Source organism: Macaca nemestrina, chromosome 10 (genome assembly GCF_043159975.1).
Source record: "Macaca nemestrina isolate mMacNem1 chromosome 10, mMacNem.hap1, whole genome shotgun sequence".
In the NCBI taxonomy this organism is placed as follows: domain Eukaryota; kingdom Metazoa; phylum Chordata; class Mammalia; order Primates; family Cercopithecidae; genus Macaca; species Macaca nemestrina.
This window is the reverse complement of record NC_092134.1, coordinates 74,422,309-74,441,421: the sequence shown is the minus strand read 5'-3', so window position 1 is coordinate 74,441,421 and position 19,113 is coordinate 74,422,309. Positions and strand designations below refer to the sequence as shown.

The 19,113-nt window shown below is 39.6% G+C and overlaps 1 protein-coding gene across 1 annotated transcript in view; it reads right to left on the bottom strand.

Annotated features, from left to right (window-relative positions):
• Positions 1-18,721, bottom strand: part of LOC105474057 (leucine rich repeats and immunoglobulin like domains 3) — a 46,581-nt gene extending 27,860 nt beyond the window's left edge. Inside the window, exons 1-3 of the mRNA XM_011728372.3 lie at positions 18,184-18,721; positions 12,426-12,497; positions 12,145-12,219 (exon numbers count right to left, since the gene is read on the bottom strand). Coding sequence (XP_011726674.2) covers positions 12,145-12,219; positions 12,426-12,497; positions 18,184-18,419 — 383 coding nt within the window. The 5' untranslated portion in view covers positions 18,420-18,721. The remainder of the gene's footprint in view (positions 1-12,144; positions 12,220-12,425; positions 12,498-18,183) is intronic.
• Positions 18,722-19,113: the final 392 nt, after the last annotated feature.

Sequence of the window (19,113 nt, the reverse complement as noted above, 5' to 3'; positions counted from 1 at the left end):
TTGTTTCAGACTCTGGCTTCATTGTTAGAAATATCTTCAAAAGTCTGATGATCACTGGCTACTCATTTATACTTAATAAAAAGCAGCACTAAGAGCCTCCTGAGGGCTGTGTGTGGTATGGGCTTGCTGAATAGTGAGTGCCAGCACAGCTGAAGGAGGGACCTATTTCAGGATGAAATGGCCACATGTCAGTTTCTGTGAATCTTTTCTAAAATTCTCCAGTCTCCAGTCTGGTGCGTACAGCTTGGATGCTACCATCTGGGAAGGCTAACAGGAAATAAACTGAGGGGTGGGGGTGTTGTCTTCAGTATTGAAATTTGACTTAATTTTCCTGATTTTAGAAGATGTGGCCCCCCTCAATCATTACCCCAACACAGCTGGGCCTGTGTCCTGAATCCCAGAGACTTTCTATTTAAGGTCTCCCAAAATTAAATTTCCAAACCTCTGTGTCATGGGAAAGATAGTTACTGGGCTTTGAGTTTTGGAGGAGAAACCTGGAGGTCTGATTACTTCTATCTTGCTATACAAAAGTTTTAACCAATCCCGTTTTCAGTCCTACTCTGCACTCCCATCTTTACAGGTTCTAAATTCCTAAGCCACTTTGAGGTTCTGAAGCATCTTTTTTCTTTTGTTTGTTTTTTTTTTTTGGATCACCTTCACTTTTTCTCACTTTTAAGTCAGTTACAAGTTATCCATTTGCTTGCAAAATTTGTATGGCATCTTTCATTTGAACTATATCCTTTCTTCGTGTTCTCTATTTTCTCTTTGCTCCCATTGGTATGCACTTTTTTATTCCTTTACTTTTATTTTAAAGGGATTTTTAGGAAGGAGCAGAGTGAAATAAATGCACTCAGTCCATCATGCTTAATAGCACACCTTCAACAGAAATTCAATGAGTAAAACTAGTTTTTCTCTAAACACCAAAATAAAACCATTAAGTTACTGTAGTCTGTTTTACTGAAAAAAAAAATCAACTTAGATTTGTATATATTTTTTAATTAGCCTAAAGAATTTTCACTTCAGATGATAGTACAAACCAGAAAACACTGCATCAGTTACCATATAGACGACTGATTCCATATAAACACATCCAGTTAAACTAATTTCATTTTATTTTCTGATATGGTGCACAGACCAATGGACTAGCATGCAGACACAGAATAGCTTTATTTCACCCGAGTATTTATCTTGTCCTTGTGAATAAGACATAGAAAATGTGGTGACAATTATCATACAGGCAGGTGAGTTCATATCCCTAGTCTTTATTCACAGACTGGCATTAATCTTTAGGGAAGCAGCTAGTGGCAGCTACTGTGGCCCTGTGCTGTCGACATTTGTATGAACATAGAGATGTGAATGGTCAAGTGCAAACACCAAAAAACTAAAAGTGTAATTCATATGTTAGATGACTCGTGATCCAAAACCTCTCAACGTACTAAATAGCAAGATGAGAATTGAGCTGGGATAAGGCAGTGTTTTGGAATTTTAATCAAGCGTTTTTACAAGGCCTATGTGAAAGCAATTCTTGTGAAAAGCGACAACAAGCTTACTGACAACAGCTGACCACAAACTCAGTATGAGCCAATAATACAACATGGTGCTTAAAATGCTAATATAATCTTAAGCTTCATTAATGTTCGGTATTCTGGTCGAGAGATGACCCCACCACATTCTGTATAAGTCAGACCACATCTCAATTATCTTGTTCTGGCCATTGTGCTTATACTGTCATGCCAGACAGGTGTGTGATGGGGCGGACTTGAAGGCTCTAGACTTGCATTTTCCAGTATAACAGCCACTAGTTATGAGTGGCTATTTAAATTTACACTGAAAATTCAATTCCTGGGTCACACTTGCCACATTTTAAGTGTCCGATATTCACATGTCTAATGGCTACCACCAGGTACAACACAGATACAGAATACTTCTATCACTGCAGAAAGTGCCATTGGACAGCACTTGTCTATACCCCATATCATACAAGAAATGGGAATGAGAATTTGACCCAGGAGAAGGGAATGCTTCAAGAAAATCTTGTATTTTAAGATTTACAAGAATTACGCAGAAAAGAGAAGTTGCTCTCTCCAGCACACAGAACTACGATAATAGGTAGAAGCTGCTGCCGAAGGGTAGACCTCTGCTTAACGTATAAAAAAAAAACTAGCAATTAGAATTAGTCACTACAGAAAGGCTGCTCACCAAGAATGACCTTCTATTCTTAGAAGTGATTAAGGAGAGGTAGGTCAGACAACCACCCTTCCAGGGATTTCTCTATAGAGGAAAATGTCTCTTCTGATTCCAAGTTACCAGAATTATGCAACAACACACTAAACTATCAACAAATGGTTATCACCAGTTATATAATATAATATAGCAAGCTGTTCCTAACTCCTTTCACCTTTTCTTTAAAATTTACATGGTAAGTGTACTGAGAAAATTAAGACAGGAAAGGCCAGAGGAGAATAAGAGAAAGAGAGACCTATACAATTAATTGACTACTTCCCTGAGTCTGTAAATATCCATTCATCTTTGAAGAGTACTGTCCTCTATCCTAGGTCGATACTTTGTGTGGGATCACAAAGTGATGTGACTCAATTCAAAAGCATCTTATTCTTAAAAAAAAAAAAAAAAAAAAAAAAAAGGCTCATTTTGATTCTATTTCATACTTTCTTATTTTAAAAATGGTTAAAATTGCTCATGCACACTAAAACTGACAGTCGAAGAATGTTTACCATGTTTATCCTATGCTGTATGGTACCTGCAGCATGAATATTACCTTAATATTTCATTTTGCCTTCCACCTCACTCTAGAGACTGCTCTATCTGCTCGATAAAGCTGTATGAGAGACAGGGAGACAGCAGGCAGGTGATTTTAAGTATCAGAAAGGAGGTGTTTCTATTTATAATTACCTTTTCTTTCATGTTTTAAATTTAGTACTTAAGCAACTTTCAGCCAAAAAGAGAGGAGGTGGTACTGCTAGAGTTCTGTTTCATTGTTTTGGTCTCTCTATCAAATGAGAGCCCGGAACCTCTGCCCTATAGAAGACAACGGAGAAACCAAAATAAGGAAGAGAAGAGGGAAAAATAACTAGGCCAGGATAGAGACACATGTTGAATCTTGCCATCCCAATCATGAAAAGAAACTAGCTGTAGCTTTATTGTCTTGTCTCTCTTGGTAGAACAAGTCTCCTTTTGGCACAGAGAAGTCTCTTGGTAGAAGTTGTACCTGATACTTTAAAGCACCAACTGAAATGGCTATTAATAGAATGAAGGTGAGAGAGGGCATGAGAGAATGGTGTAGGTTCAGGATAAATATCGGTAATACAAGAGTTTTTGTGGCAAGCGATACTGAGAAGTCAAGTCAAGCAGGTGGGAATGAATTTTACGGGCTTCAACACCACAGAAAGGTTGCCCAAAATGGGTCACTGTCAAATCTAAAATTGTCGTTACCTTGGAAAAACCAAGTCTTATTAAGGAAAACAATGGAGATGCAGGAACAGAAAAGTTACCCATATATACATATATATTAATCTGGACTAAGCCATCCATTCGTTCATCCAACACACATGTACTGAGCATCCATCATGGGCCAGGCACTGTGCTACATGCCAGGGTTGCAATAGGGAAAATAATAGACATGATCTCAGCTGCTATGAAATATCATTTTGGTGGGGGAAACTTTTTAAAGAATAACAAATAGATGAATAAAAAACACAATTACTTATATGATGATAAAGTAGACATTATAATAATGGAGATATAAAAATGTATAAGGGGAAACCTAAGGGTCTGATTTAAACAGAGTGCAGGCAGGGTGAGTATTCTAGGCAGTGGGAAATGCATATGCAAAAGGACCCAGGGCTGGAACAACCTAGCACATCTGGAGAACTGAGGGGTGACTACAGAGACTGCTCAATGGGCCAACAGGAAGCAGATCATGCAGAGCATTGTACATCTTGAGGATTCTTCTCTTCACCTAAGAGCAATGAGAACTGTTGAAGGGTTTAAGGAACTATGCAACAATCACAAATTTGTGTGTCAAATACGGCCATTCTAAATTGAGAATTCAAAAACCTAGCAACCTTGAATTCTGGGGACCAGTTTATATTTAAATGTGAAGATAATGTCACAAATACAGCTCTGTGTATAGCAAACTCTCTTTTATGTGTAACTCATCTATAAACACTTTAAAAATCCAATAAAACATTACAACTTATCATATTAAGATGTTTATGTGTTTATTTTGTAAGACTTGAGCTTCCTAAGTTTATTTCCATTAAACGTAATATCTGGTCTGTATGTACTGGTGAAGGCTGCAGTCCCCTGCTGTGGTTTTAACATCGCTCCTCTCCACAATTCATGTTGAAATGTAACGCTCAATGCGGCCGTACTGATAGGGCCTTTAAGAGGTGACTGCGCCATGAGGGCTCTGCCCTGATGAATGGATTAGTCTATTTGTGAATCACTGGGTTAATAGATTAATGAGTTATCATGGGAGTGAGACTGGCAGCTTTATAAGAGGAAGAGAACCTGAGCTGGTGTGCTCAGGCCCCCTTGACACGAGATGCCCCACATGGCTTAGGGACTTTGCAGAGTCCCTACCAGCAAAAAGGTTCACCAAATGAGGCCCATCAACTTTGGACTTCTCAGCCTCCAAGAAATAAATTCATTTTCTGTATAAATTAAAGATGTTATAGGTATTCTGTATAGCTTTCTGCATAGGTTTCAGGTCTTCTGCTATAAGCAACAGAAAACAAACTAGGACAACCTCTAATACAATGCTGTTCTTTACATGTGAAGGAAACAGCCCATTCATCTGCATCAGGACAGCACACGTTCTAGATAAATTTGGCAGTAAAGACGGTCAAGTTCCATGGGTGTCTCCACACTAAGACGAGAGTATAAGGATGGGATATGGTTTCTGTCCACTTCATAAAAACAAAACTCTCCCATTTCCCCAGAAACTTAAGTTCTAATTGTGGCTACAGCTGCTCCTCAACTTCCATAATTAATATGACATACGACCACTTTTCAAATACTGAGTTATAAAAGTTCCGTTTTTTAAAAAAAGGTAGCAATCCTTTGAGCTCTACTGCACAACGTCACTGAGAGACATCATCACTTGAAAATACATTGAATGCTTGCCTTCCCTCTTTGCAACTTTACCTCTGAATTCAGAGCACATTAAAATATCAATATTACTTTAAAGTTATAGGTTAAGTTTGATGAATTTAATAAACTCTATGCCATGTACCCAAGCAACAGTCTCTCGAATAAGAGTTTCCCAAACTTGTTTTTTTAATGGTCTGATTTTTGGAATGTAATGAGAAATGCATGCTTATGAATGAAATTCTCACTTAATATGGTGCTGGGTTCAGTATATAAATAGTGGAATATTGCAGATGTGATTTGTGATCACTCCGGCCAACTCTACCCTATTCATCATTCATAAGCCAACGCTCCTGACTCCCACCTCATGGCCCGTTTCCCTTTGTGAGAAAAAGAGATGTGTTCCTAACACATAGTAGGGCTCAGAACACTGAGCAGCTCCCGGGGTCAGTGGGTAAGAGGCATTTGGCAAGTCATAATTATTTATTATCAAAGCCACATTTGTTTTTATCCACTTGATTTTGAAAATTAAATGACTTTAATGAATGAAAATGAATGACTTTTTCTCTAAGGGCTATCAAAGAAAAGGAGAAAAGCAGATTCTGTGCTTAAGTGTAGTCATTTTATTCCCTTTTTTTTTTTTTTTTTTTTTTTTAAAGTCTTCAATGAAGACTCTCCAAACATGCAAACCACCTAAGCATGGAAGAAGCTTCCTGAGCTGATCTCTACCAACTCACACAAGTTTCCTTCCTTCTCCTCCTCACTTCCCCCATGCTCCGCACATCCTGAAATCTATGCGGTGGCCCAGGCATCCTCCACTGTCCCGGGCACACCCCACGTGTGCTATGTCTTTACCATCGGTCTTCTCGCTTGTTCAGAGCACCTTGAAAGTGGGGGCCAAATCCTATTTTTCCTTTGTTCCCTAGCACTTAGTACATAGTAGGCATTGTTGCTGGGCATTCTGAAGCACTTGAAATTCACTTTATAGATACGCAAGCCCTCAGGCTACAAATACTGCTGTTATTTATAATTGAGTACCCACCAAAATTATTAGGAACTATTTGAAGAGAGTGGAAGTTTTCCTGAAAATTCACCCCCAATGCAAAGTGGTTTTTCCTTCCCTCATCTCTTGCTGCCAGGATAATGTTTCTAAATCCTGCATTCCTCCTGTGACCCTCCATTCAAGAATCCACTTTGGCCCACTGCCTCCAGTCTCTGCTCCTCTGCCAAGCCCACCACAATGCAAAAGCAGCAGCTGCCTGTGCTCACACTTTCAGAACTCTTTCATGTACATTATGCCATTTGATCCTTTACCGGAACCCCAGGAGAGAGATGGGCAGACATCTTAGACTGTTTTCACAGATAAACAACGAAAAGTTAATTAAGTCTGCCTAAGGTCAGACAGGTTAGTAGCGTGAGACGAGACGAAAATCTGCGCTTCTGTGAGTCCAGTTCCCAGCTCAGGGCTCCCCTCTATTGCACAAGCGCCTGTGATTTCTCTTGTCCACTCGATTCTTAGTGAGCACCTTCTGTGTGTCTGAGACTGTAGTGGGCTGAGGGGATTGAGAGCTCGCTAAGATAGAAGTCGGACCCTGGAAGGAGATGTGTGACCATGCCATTAGAGACTACACATGCTGAGCTTGTAAACGCTTCAAAACTGGAAAAGAAAAATTGCCAGCCTTGGGATTCTACAATAACTATTCATGACATACAAATTGCCAGTACTTCCTACCACCCAGTATTGATCTCTGTAGCATAGCAATGGGCATGACTGTCCTACTTTCCTGCACCCCCAAAGCATCTCCAATACAGAAGGATGCATGATGTGATGGAACCACATCTCGCGGCATTAGGTTCCAAGCCAGCAGATGGGAGAAAACCACGTATCATGAATACACTCTTGAAGATCGCTTATGACTTCAGCAAGGTACTTTATGTAGACAGTTCTCCCCTCTCAATGACTCTAACATGCGCAGTTCTCCTTCAGCGTGGGAAGAGATCAATTTGGAAACAGGAGGGTTTTGTCATTGTCGCGCATTTTAAATCTTTGGTTCAGGGTCTGTCCAAGCAGTTCAGAAGTGTGAAGGGCAGGGGGTTGTGAAAAAGCTGTATATCTGAACACCAATGTCACCCTCAGGGGGCTGAGATATTCATGCTTAGAAAGGCATATGGGAAAGGAGGCTTTTATTTCCCACCTCATACATACTCCAGGGCATGCACTCACCAGCTTAGGGTGGTGAGCTGAATCTTTGTGTTAAGTTACTTCTCTTGTTCTTTTTTTCCTTTTAATTGTTATTGCTATTGTCAGAATTTATTATTGTTATTTCCTCAAGTGTGCATAGTTGAACACAAGTTATGTAAAACATAGGTATGCTGTTGCCACTGTAAATCTTTAGCCACTGGTTTAAACTAAGTGTACAGAAGGAGATCTGTCTGAATTACGCTAAGTGCAGCATGTGGTTATTCTATGAATATTCTTTAATTCATACATTCATAGATAATGTAATTCATACATTAATTAAGCACTAATTTATGCCATATACCTGCACTAAATGCTGGGGAAAAGAAGAGTTAGCTACTGAGGCCTCAAAATACAGCAGAGGAGAAAAATATAAACAAAATTATTTAATTACTATGTAAGTTGGAAATACAAGGTAAGATGGGCCCAAATGTGGCAGGGCAGGCTTAGCGGAGATGACCCAATGTCCCCAGAAACACACACAACTCCCTCCCTCACTTTCAGTCCCTGATTCAAGTATCTTCCTCCTGGCAAGCCTTTCCCTACATCCCCATTTAAAACTGTAAAACCCCTCTTTGGTCTCAGTCTTCTGACACCTCTTCCCTGCTGCTTCTCTCCAGCACTTATCCCCTTCTGATCACATCTCTTATTTTTTGTGTTTCTCCTTCCATGAGGTGGTCAGCTCTACGAGGGCAGGGATTCCTGTCTGTTTTCTGAATCCTAACCTCAGATCAGTACCCAGAACATAGTAGGATTTGGTAAATATGTGCCTTTCCTAATTACATTAAAGAACAACTGCCAGAGCTCTCTAATCCCTTTATTCTCCTTTCTTTTCCTTCATAGCATTGATCATGAACTGATGTTATCTTTTCTTTTGATGTTTATTTACTTATTTATTTTTCTCTCCTCACTAGAATGGAAGCCTCAGGCCTCAGGATAAGAGGGAGTTTGCATGCTTTTTCACTGGGTGTCCCAGCACTTAAAAGAGGGCTTGGTACATAGCAGATACTCAATAAATTGCAGTTGAATGAATCATCATCCTTATCACAGCTCACATTCACTGAGCACTCAGTACATGTAAGACAGCTTTACCTGTATTCTCTATATCTTCACAGTAACTCTATGAGATAGACACCAGCATTATTCTCATTTTAGAGATGAGAAAACACGGTCAGTGAGTAACTTGCTCAAGGTTACAAACCTGGCAAAGGGTGGAGCCAACAGTTAATTCCAGGCCACCTGACTTGAGCTTTACTTTTAATCACTGTTCTACTGATGTGACTTCACTGGAGAACAGGCCACCACAGCTTGTCAACCATCACGTGGTTTAATTATCTGCCCCTCTAAACCATTCTCCTGCCACCTCCAGGTCATTTGCCACACTAAAGACAGTGTGACATTTTCAAATAGCAGATCTGATCATGTCACCCTGCTTTACACCTCTTCAATGGCTTTCCACTGGTAGAGTACATGTTTTGGTGTCCTACCAGCAAAGGTCATCAATATATATAACAACCTCTCTGGAATGATGACAATGTCACCTCTGGAAAGATGACAGGCTATATGACAATGATGGACTAAGAAGAAATGCTCTGCTTTTGAGATAAGAAATAAAGAGAAAAGGCTTACTTATGATATGACCCTTATCAGTAACTCTAGAAATATTTATGCAGTATCTGATTAGAATATTGCATATGTTAAAATTGATACTCCTGGGCCCCACCCAAATCTACTAATTTAGAATCTCTAGGGATAGTGTCTGAGAATCTAACAAGTACCGTAGGTACCTCTTTGACAGTCACTGACCTAACACTCTTCAACTCTAGGACACCAGGCCAGCATCTGCATGCTGGGTAACACTATATAAACCACTAGCATCAAGACTAAGACCCAACTAGCTCCAATAACCAACAAGGCTCTTTTGTTCAACTACAATGTTGTAGAACTCATGGATTCAAACTTCCCTAACCCAGGGCACAGGTTTCAATCATGCCAATGCTCGAGCAGGTCATTCCACATCACACAAAGCCAGAGTTCGTACCTTCAGAAAAATCAACTCCCTTATGTAAGCCAGGTCGATAGAGTTTTACTGTAAGATATGTTCACTCCAAAGATTATTCCACTTCTTTTAAAATATGTCATCCTGCTATAGCTAGGATATGGGGAGAGAAAAATTTAAAAAATATACAAATCATGCCTTGTACCTAGCACATTGGTTGACTTCTCAGCTAGTTCTGTGTGGGATTCAAAGGAAAGCATTTCTATTCAGGCCTTGTACATGCTAAAAGATTCCTAAAAAGGTTAGAGATGGGCTTTGTTAGTGGGAAGATTATCCCAGATTCCTATCATCCCAGATTCCCTGATATTATGAGAATAGGTCCCTAACTGAATTCGTCTCTGGACATGGGGTTCCCTTTGATCCAATTATCAGCTCCTGGCTCCTATAGCTATGAGAAGACAAGTCTCACCAGGACAGTCTTCTCTGCATGCAGCCCCTCCAGCTGGGAGGGGTCTTCATGGCATAGAGTAGAAAGAGTATGGAACAGTAATATTAAATCCTATGATTTAGACTTCAACTAATTACTCATTTTCTTTAAACACAAGTTTTCAAACTATTTAACCTGTGCAAATAACCCATAAAAATGTTTTCCTCTACAAAATGTAAAAGACACAAAAAAACCACAAAAACTCTTAATATGAAAGTCAAATCATTCTAAAAACTATTTTGAAAGATATGAGATTTAATTGTGGTGCTACAGCAAGTTTTCAATCTGTGTCATGTTATATAACTTAAGAGATTTTCTTTTTTCAGTCTCAGAAAAGTATTTCAGAACTCATTTTAAGCTTTATTTTCAAGTGTTTCTACATAAAAGAAAATGTTTTCCTCTACACAACACAGAAATTAAAAGTGCTTGAGAAACAATGACTGTGTATTTACAATATCCAATGAAGCCTGCAGGAGGAAACAAAACATTTTTAGATGAAAACAACCAGAGAGGTAAAATTTTCAAGATATTTCATTGGTATAAAAAGAAGTTTTTACTCTCCACATTGAATTATCAGACCCATGATATAAATTACTCTTCGCAGACTCTATGTAATCCAGGTAACACATTGGATGTATCATTATGTGAGATGAACAAAGCAATCACTGGCCAGACGTACCATAACTCATTAAGGAGAAAGAAAGTGAAATTATTCAGGGTGATTTCACACCCAGCACTTGCTAAAGTGAAACACAAAAACAATATGGAGAAGAGGACAAATTTTGAAGGAGCACAAATTTCTAACTTTTGAGAGATCACTGTAGCTTTCCAAGTATAACGTTAAAGTGTAAAACACTAGGTTACTTATAATTTTCTAACTTCCTCACAAGTTCGTAATGCTTTCAACACTATACCATGCCAAAGAATAGACTGCTTTCCCCACCCCGCCCAGATTACAAAACTGCACTGCGGATCCTCTCAGCCATGAAGTATGCCGCGACCCTCAAGCTCTCTTAAACGTACTGACAGAAACTGCCAAGATGCAGTGCGAGGACAGAAAGAGCAAAGTGGAATTTAAAAAGGCCACCTTGGTCAAACAAGAATAGCTGCAGATGTTTACGATACCAAAACCAGCACTCCATTTAGATTCTAACATTTGAAGCAATTGTAAAAAACAAAGAAAAAAGGTATTTATGCTAGCATAAAAATGTTTTTTAAATACAGTGTTTATTTGTCAAATACCAACTGCTTTTTCTTTCATTCCTTTCTGTTTCTGATCTTTGGAAAAACCACATCAGTATCAAATGTCACTTAGCTCTTATTCAAACAGAGGAAAGCAGACACAGCGGCTGCACCCGTGACTTGGCTGACCTGGGCCCTCAGTAAAAACAAACCGCTATAAATCACCAGATGTAAGCAATTGGGTAGTGATCACTCTATTAATTGAACAGCTTTCCTGAAATTTACTGTATAATTTCAACCCTCCCAACACCTCTCTCAGAAGCAACTAACAATGGTGGTTTTTTCCTTAAGTTGCTTAAAGAAAAACATTTTTTAACATCAGTAGCTTAAATATATTTTTAAATTATTTAAGATTAAGGTGGTAAGCTTATTAGATTTTAGAAATTAAACCACAGGCATTCTAAATGCTACCTTTAAATGCTGAAAGTCAAAATTATTCCAAAACCTACGTCGGTGCATGTATATACACGTTACCTACACTAAAAACACAGAAAACTTGGTACAAGCTTAATTGTATTTGAAAACTCATATTTGCAAAATAACCTGCAAAGTTATTTCTGTCTTCAGTCACATATTTACTTTTTTTGAGTTGATGTCTCTGATTTCCACTGCAGGTACCACACTTAAAAGAGGATACTCCAATGGCTTCTTCTCAACTCCAGTTTCTCCTCACAAAACAACTCTGATCATTCTCCACTAGGAACTAAGTAATACATAATCCACAGATCCCCATGTCAACCATTGAGCAATACCAGAATTAAAGTCCTAGTCTACAGAATATGAGCAAATACACATTTCTATGGTGTAAAGCTGGCCTCTTTGAATCTTGAAGACCAGTTCGGTAATGACAGCAAAGTGTAAAGTGTGTTGTTGTAAGAATACATGAAATTTAGGGGTGACAGAGTTAGAGGTTAGAAGACAAGTTAACCAATTTAAAGAGCGTATCTTTATTACGCCCTGAAGAAAATATTCAATTTTTTCTTCTAAGATCTCTGTGCTAGTCCCTATGCAACTACTACTCAAGGTTCCTGCAAACATACACGAGGAATTCTGCTGATATTCACTTACAAGGAGAGAAGTGTAATATTTGCCGAGACTGGTCCCAGATTTGGAATGGTCTCCAATTCATTGTTGTTCAGTTTCCTACAAATGCCAAAAAAAAAAAAAAAGAAAAGCTGATTAGGTAATCTGTCATTCACAGAGGTGAAAACTTTATATATTATTTCAAGATACCTCCCAAGTTAAAAGTTTTGAATAACTCACTATAATCCAAGTATTCCTTACAGTTAAATAGCATAAAGGGTAATGTATTTTACTCAAATCTTAAAAGCAAAATAATGAAGACTCACACTTCTCGAAGGCTTTGAAGGTGGCTCATGGAACTTGCCTTGATGAAAGATAATCTGTTGTGACTTAAGTCCCTATAAGAAAACAAAATTAAAACTGTAAGTCATTTCTAAAAATCACTGATAGTGCTAAGTGGGCTCATGAAGTATCTCTATGAACACTAGTGGGAGCAGGAGAAATAACTGGTCTATTATGTCCACAAACTAGATGGCAACCAAAATGCCAAACTCAAAAATACAAGCTCCAAGGACAAAATTAGTTTAAGGAGACTGGCAGATTCAAATACTTTAAGCCCACAAACGTTTTAAGAGATGTTTTTTGGCACACGGTGAACAGATCTTTTGTAAACTGGCAGGTCTGCTTCACCCTCCCATCTCCCCACTCCCAACCTGATATGATGACATCATGGTTTATGAAAAGGAGCTAATTAGGCAGGTTGCTGAAACTAAAGCCTCTATAGAATTCTTTTCATTGTTATACATTTAAGCATCGATGTCCTTATTGCAGTCAAGGAAAACAGAAATTGCTTTGCGTACATATTTGTTTCTCTGTGTTAAAGCACTAAATTTAAAGTATTATTTTGTGTGTGAGTGTTGAGAGGGTAGAAAACAGTCTAAACCCTCTGCTTTCTTAAATTCCCCAAATTTCAATATCTGGTAATATATAATTTAAACCACATCACCATCTAACAAAGTTCAGCAGATTGCACAAAAACTTGTGAACAGATTTCAATCATTAAAATAAATGTGCTTCTTACTCAATAACTCAATTTAACTCAGTAACAATTTCCATAGAACATCATTACTATTAAAAACAATAACAAAATCATACATATACAATACTCTAGGCTAGAAAGTCATCTCATTTAAGATTCAAAATATGGAATAAATTCCAGTAAATATTCTTGGTTATATTCCCCATATGTGTTAATACATTCACTATGTGCCTTCAAAACAGTGTGATAAAAATGAAATGGTTCAAGAGTGATGAAAAACCAGGCTAACAAATAGCATGGCTTGAAGCTTCCCACTGAAAGAGGTTATCCAACCCATACTAATCTTTTCAGTGTTTAAAAGAGAGATTTTTAAATAACCAAAGTTGACTGGAGAAAAGCATGAATTATGTGTTACATGCGTAAGTATACCCCTTCTAAAAAGTAACTAAAGAGAAACCACCTCCAGAGAAGCACAGTGTTACTCAGTGTTTAGTTAACAATTAGAAATCAGAGATCCTTTCAGTCTTTGAGTTTTTGTTTTGAGAATAAACCTGGATTCTCTTTTTCACCTAAAAAAAAAACTGCAAGTTTTTATTTGAAATATGCTTGCCCAAAGACCTACCAGACAGTGACAGACATGAGTAGATTTGTTCTGGTAGAGTTATAACATGAAAAAAAATCTGGCACAGTCTTTAAACTATAAAAATCCTGCAATTACAACCACTGCTGTGCATGCTCACCACGCTGGCTGGAGCCAGACACTTTCCCTCATAGCCCAGCTCAAGTCCATCTGGAGTTCATCAAGGAAACCGTGAGCCCAACAACTCACGTTAGGATTCAAACAAAACCTGTGTGCTTTTAGCACCCCAGACAGTCACAGATTTCCCACATGGTTTAAAAAACAACCAAGGAAAAGAGTCTTTCACCTGGGAGGTAGCCTGAGTCAACAGAAAGTCTCATTTGGACCCACTTAACTAAAGAGCATTGTGCCAGCGTAAAACTGCATCCCCTATTGTTTCAGGTCTTAAAAAGAAAGGGGGAAGCAATCTGGCATTAATATTTAACACAGGTGATTTTCTTTTTAATTAAGAATAAAAAAAAAAAAAAACTAACACTGAGCTCTCCATTTCATTTTAAGGATTATTTCACAGGGCAATCCTGTGAGAGAAATGAGATAGAGTGCCTAACTTTTTTTCAACTAGTAATGGGGTAAGATTCCTCCTACAAAAGACCTGTAAAAAATAAGAAACTGCCTTCAGAGACCAGTGCACATGCTGGGGACCCCTCATTTCTGATCCAGAAGCAGGAGCTGGCAACTTTGAATATTTCAGTTATTGCAACACACTTCCATTCCTGAGTTTTGTGTACTATTAAAACTACATTATATGTAAGAGGAAAAAAAAAACGCCCCTTAAACGACATTTACTGCCAAATACTTACAGCTATGAAAGTTTTAGTGTACCTAAATTTAGATTTAATATAGTTTACATTTGAGAAATGATTACTTTCCAGTTAAGGGATGTCACATTTTCCTAAATCTTCCTTATATTGTTTTTATGGCTAGACCATTAAAAACAGATTCAAGTTGTACAATGTCGATGTTTTCTTAAACCCAGATCATAAAACATTCAATAAGAAAGGAGATTATTCATGTTTAGAGTTCCATTAATGAACATCTTCCCCACAAAACTTTTACAAAAGCTTTTTGTAGTGGGGTTAATGAATGGGAAAGGTAGTAAGACACAGAAGTGTTAACTATGTACCCAGAGCTCAGCTGGCCAAAACTTGAAAATCAAACTCTTTCTACGTGGTTAGACAGACTTCTCTCTTCCTGCATATTAGCAAATGAATAAATATATATGAAAATAATCAATTTGCAACATTTGGTTCAAGCTATCATTTTCTTCCTTTTAGCATTTGGAAATCTGACTTCCAAGTCAAATTTTAAATGCAAATCCAGCACAGCTTCTTAATCAATCCCACTGGGGCCTGCAGAGCTGCTAATTCAGCAGAAATCTGGAAAGCTGAAAAACAAAAAGCCAGGCTATAGCTGTTTTAAGACACTGATCCAAAGTGACTCATAAATCAGCCTGTTATATTCAAGTTTTAGTCTGGAAAATATAGAAAAACAGCTGTGAAAACCATAAGGACTATTACCCCCACCCCACCCCCAATTCTGGTACGGACCAGAAGATTTATAACAGGTCAACACTAAAGAAGTCACACCAGCAGAAACTACCTTTGGGACTTTCGCCTGGGTCCTGTTGAGAACTCAAACATTTCTACATAAGACAAATAATTCTGAAATGCCAGTGAGAATTTAATAATACTGGAAGTTCTCATTGGCAATTTAGCAACTTTTCCATCTCTGGGCTAAATAACATTCTAACAAGCATTCCTCTTTAGGTTGATAACTGTTTAAGCACAAATTCTAGACAAACTCTAGCTTGCCTTTAATGGCAGTTGTGAGCAAGGCTTCACATGGTTACTGGGTTGTTTTTTTTAGACAAAGGCTCGCTCACATAGTTACTCTTTTAAAAGCCACTTTCATTAAAGTACTAGAGGTTATTTTCTAAAAGGAGTACTGATACAGTATCATTATTTTACAGCTCAAACTATTCAACTTTTCACCCATGGGCCTCCTATAGTAATAAATCACAACCAAATAAAGTGGAAAAAATACATACACAGGTAGAGATTTTTCTTAAACTTGCAAATTCAACAAAACGAAAGACAGTTACTGAACTTTTTCTGAAAAGTGCTTTCATAAGCCAGTCCAAAGACAAACTTCTACTATTTTGATTACCTGAGGAAAGAGAAGGTAAGATACGTGGAAAAAAAAACATGCATTTTTCTATTTATATCTGAACTCGGAAATCATCTCGTTAGGATGATTTTTCTAATTAAGAAAAACTTTAGTAGCCTTTTGAACCTCCTATTCTAAAATACCAAATAACAGAGAAAGTAAAACTCAATTCCACGTGTTTTTCTGCCTCTTTCAAAAGTGGAGAGAGGAGACCTCTAGAGTTTTAGGTACAAACAAAAAAAATATTTACAATAAAGAATCCAGACCACATGGTTTGGTGACACCTACAAAGATGGTTAAAAGTCACAGAAGTACAAGAATGACAGAGCTGTCCAATGAGTGATCACAGTGGGGTTCCTGACAACAGACTGAGAGCTTATTTATACAAGTGGAACTTATTTTCACATACATTTAAGGAATGTGGACTAGTATTGAGACAATTTACTGCTGGCGGAAATGTAATTAAAGACTGTGCTAACCAAATAAACTCTAATTTGTTTTTAGTGTGCCACCAAATTATCTGCAAAACAAAATCCTAATTAGGTCAGCTACTTTTAAGACAATGTTTAAATAGGTATCGAACCCCTTTTGGTTCAACTCAACTACTAATCAAGGGCAACACAGATTTTCTTTTTTCTAAACGTCTAAATCCACGAAAAAAAAAGTACTGCACACTAGAAAGATCACAATAGACAACTTGACATTGAAAAACTATCGAATACAAGTTAGATGCCGTGAATAATCTAAGCATTTCTAAATACACTCCAGGAAGCACTGTATTCATTTTCTCTTTCTCATCACTCTATTATTCCTAAGTGTTCACCTCCAGTCATTTACATGTTCAGTTCCATATGTTGTCAATAGAGCCATTCACATTTCATGAATAAGGCAGCATGACCTCCACAAGAGGCAATTGAACAGAATTAGCCACAACTAATTGAAAGTCTCCCTGCTTTCCGTTAAAGCCCTTATCTCCTCTTGCAATTGTAATAAAAACTACTAAATAAAACGTCCCATGATAAGAAATTAAATATCAATCCAATACTCTCTAATTCTACTTTATTCAACTAAGGCTTATTAAAAACACAAGGAGTATACTTTCTGATGGCCAACAATTCTACATTCACAGAAGTTATTTAGATTAGCACAATAATTTTAAAATATAAATTGTTAAACACCTGACCAAACCTCCTACCACGATTAGGGCATTGGAATAGTTCACTAGATTTAAGAACTTAAAATTTTCATTGCAATTCTGCTAAGTAAAAATTTAAGATTACGTATGAACTGCACTTTATTTTAAACAGAACAACTACTTCAAAAAATACAAGTTTTGATTGTATACTTTCTACAGTACTCCTCCAATTTTAAAACTGGGACTGAGGAAGAATAGAAAGACAGATGACATTTGGAAAAGATCAGCATTTCCAACTAAATTACATTTTCTTTCTTGTTCTTCACGCAGTTGGCAGTGATTTCAGGTTTTCAGACTTCACAGCTAAAATCCAAACACTTGCATAAGAGCACCCTGCGCTCTCCCCTAAACCGTCTGGGCGTGCTGAGGAGCTACAGAAATCACGCCCTTGATTCTGAATAATCGAGTTCCTTCCTTTCCACAGCTACTGACCAGTCTTTACAATCTGGTTGAGGAGTGGGAACTTACGGTCTGCTAATGTGAAAGCAAGCAGAGGGAGAACAAAAGTACGTCTACCATAACTTGGATAGTGACCGAATTCTGTTGAGGGGGCTTCCCAGATGAAAAGCCTGACTTCAGTTACTGGGTGGGAACAGGAAAAGGAGTCTGACGCAGCTAGAAACTAAAGCTGAACTAGACTCAGAACTCAGGGAGAACAGCAAACTCCTGATGTGCGCAGGTTGCCACTTATCTCGCCCAGGCCTGGCAGGAGCGCGCATTTGAATCCCTCGGCTAGCATAGGGCGCAGGACTTCATTCCCGGCCTATGGCGTAGTCACTGGCCCCCTCCCCTAGGCTTCCTGCAGCCAGTTAGGACGCACCAAAAGCCCACCTGCGCCGCCCGCAAGGCACGTGGGAGGGAAACTGAGGCCCAGACAGTTCTTTTTCCACGTCCACGGAGCGCCGATCGCGGCCTGGGCCAGAAGGAGCTATCCGGCAAAAAAGGCAATGCACGCCAAACCCCAAGCAACCAGGCCCTCGCCCGCTCCTGTTTCCCGAAACCCCAGAGGCCCGGCCTCCCTCCCCCCCGGGGAAGAACACTTACAGCCGAGCGACCCAGGGCGGGAGCGGCTCGGGAAGACGCGCTAGCCGCTGGCGACTGCAGTCCAGCAGGTCCCCGAGGCAGCGGCAGGTAGTGGGGCACTGGCGCTCGGCGGCTATCCCGGAGGGCTGCCCAAGTGCCCCGCGGCCGCCGCTGTCGGACCGGCCCGCGCGCCCCAGTACCGCGCACAGCAGCAGCCCCAACGCCGCCGCGCGCGCACGGAGACTCGGCGCCCTCATCGCGGTCCAGCGGCCTCTGTCTCCGCCCGATGCTCCCAGCTGGCGCGCGCTCGGGGCCCGGCACAAATTTCCAGCCGAGGGTGCACGCCCGCCCTCCCGGCCGCGTGCGCGCTTGTTCCTCGCGCTTCCCGGTCAATTCCTTCTTTTACTCCCGGCGGCGAAGCCCTTTCATGCCCCCAAACAGCAGGAGGGAAACTGAAAAGAACTGCCAACTGCAACAGAGTTGCAGCTTGAGCAGCGTCGGCTCGCCGAAGCCCCTTCTTGTACGCAAAAGAAACTTTTTCGCCTCCACCCCGCGGCGCTGCGCCAACTCCCCGCGCGACGGAGTAGCGAGGCGGGGCGGGGAGAGGCCGACGTGCGCCCATTGGCCGGCCAGGCTGCGGGCGTCCCCGCGGCCACGTGACAATAACACCGCTCCAGCCGGGGGCCTACGCGCGGGAGAAAGTGGAGCTGAGATTGTAGGAAATTCAGAGTTATATTTTCCAGCCTCTCCAGCCAGAAGTCTCCACTGCGTCGTGGGAAACATATATCCAATGGAGTCGAAAGGCAAAAGGGAGTGAGCAAATACTAGGCTAGTTCTCGGAGTTGGAGGTATTTAAGAGAACTTCAGGGAAGTAAAGTTTAATTAGCAGTGTTTTCAGGAAAACTTTCAATTCCAAATTAAAGACACTGATAAATTATTCTACCAGCCACA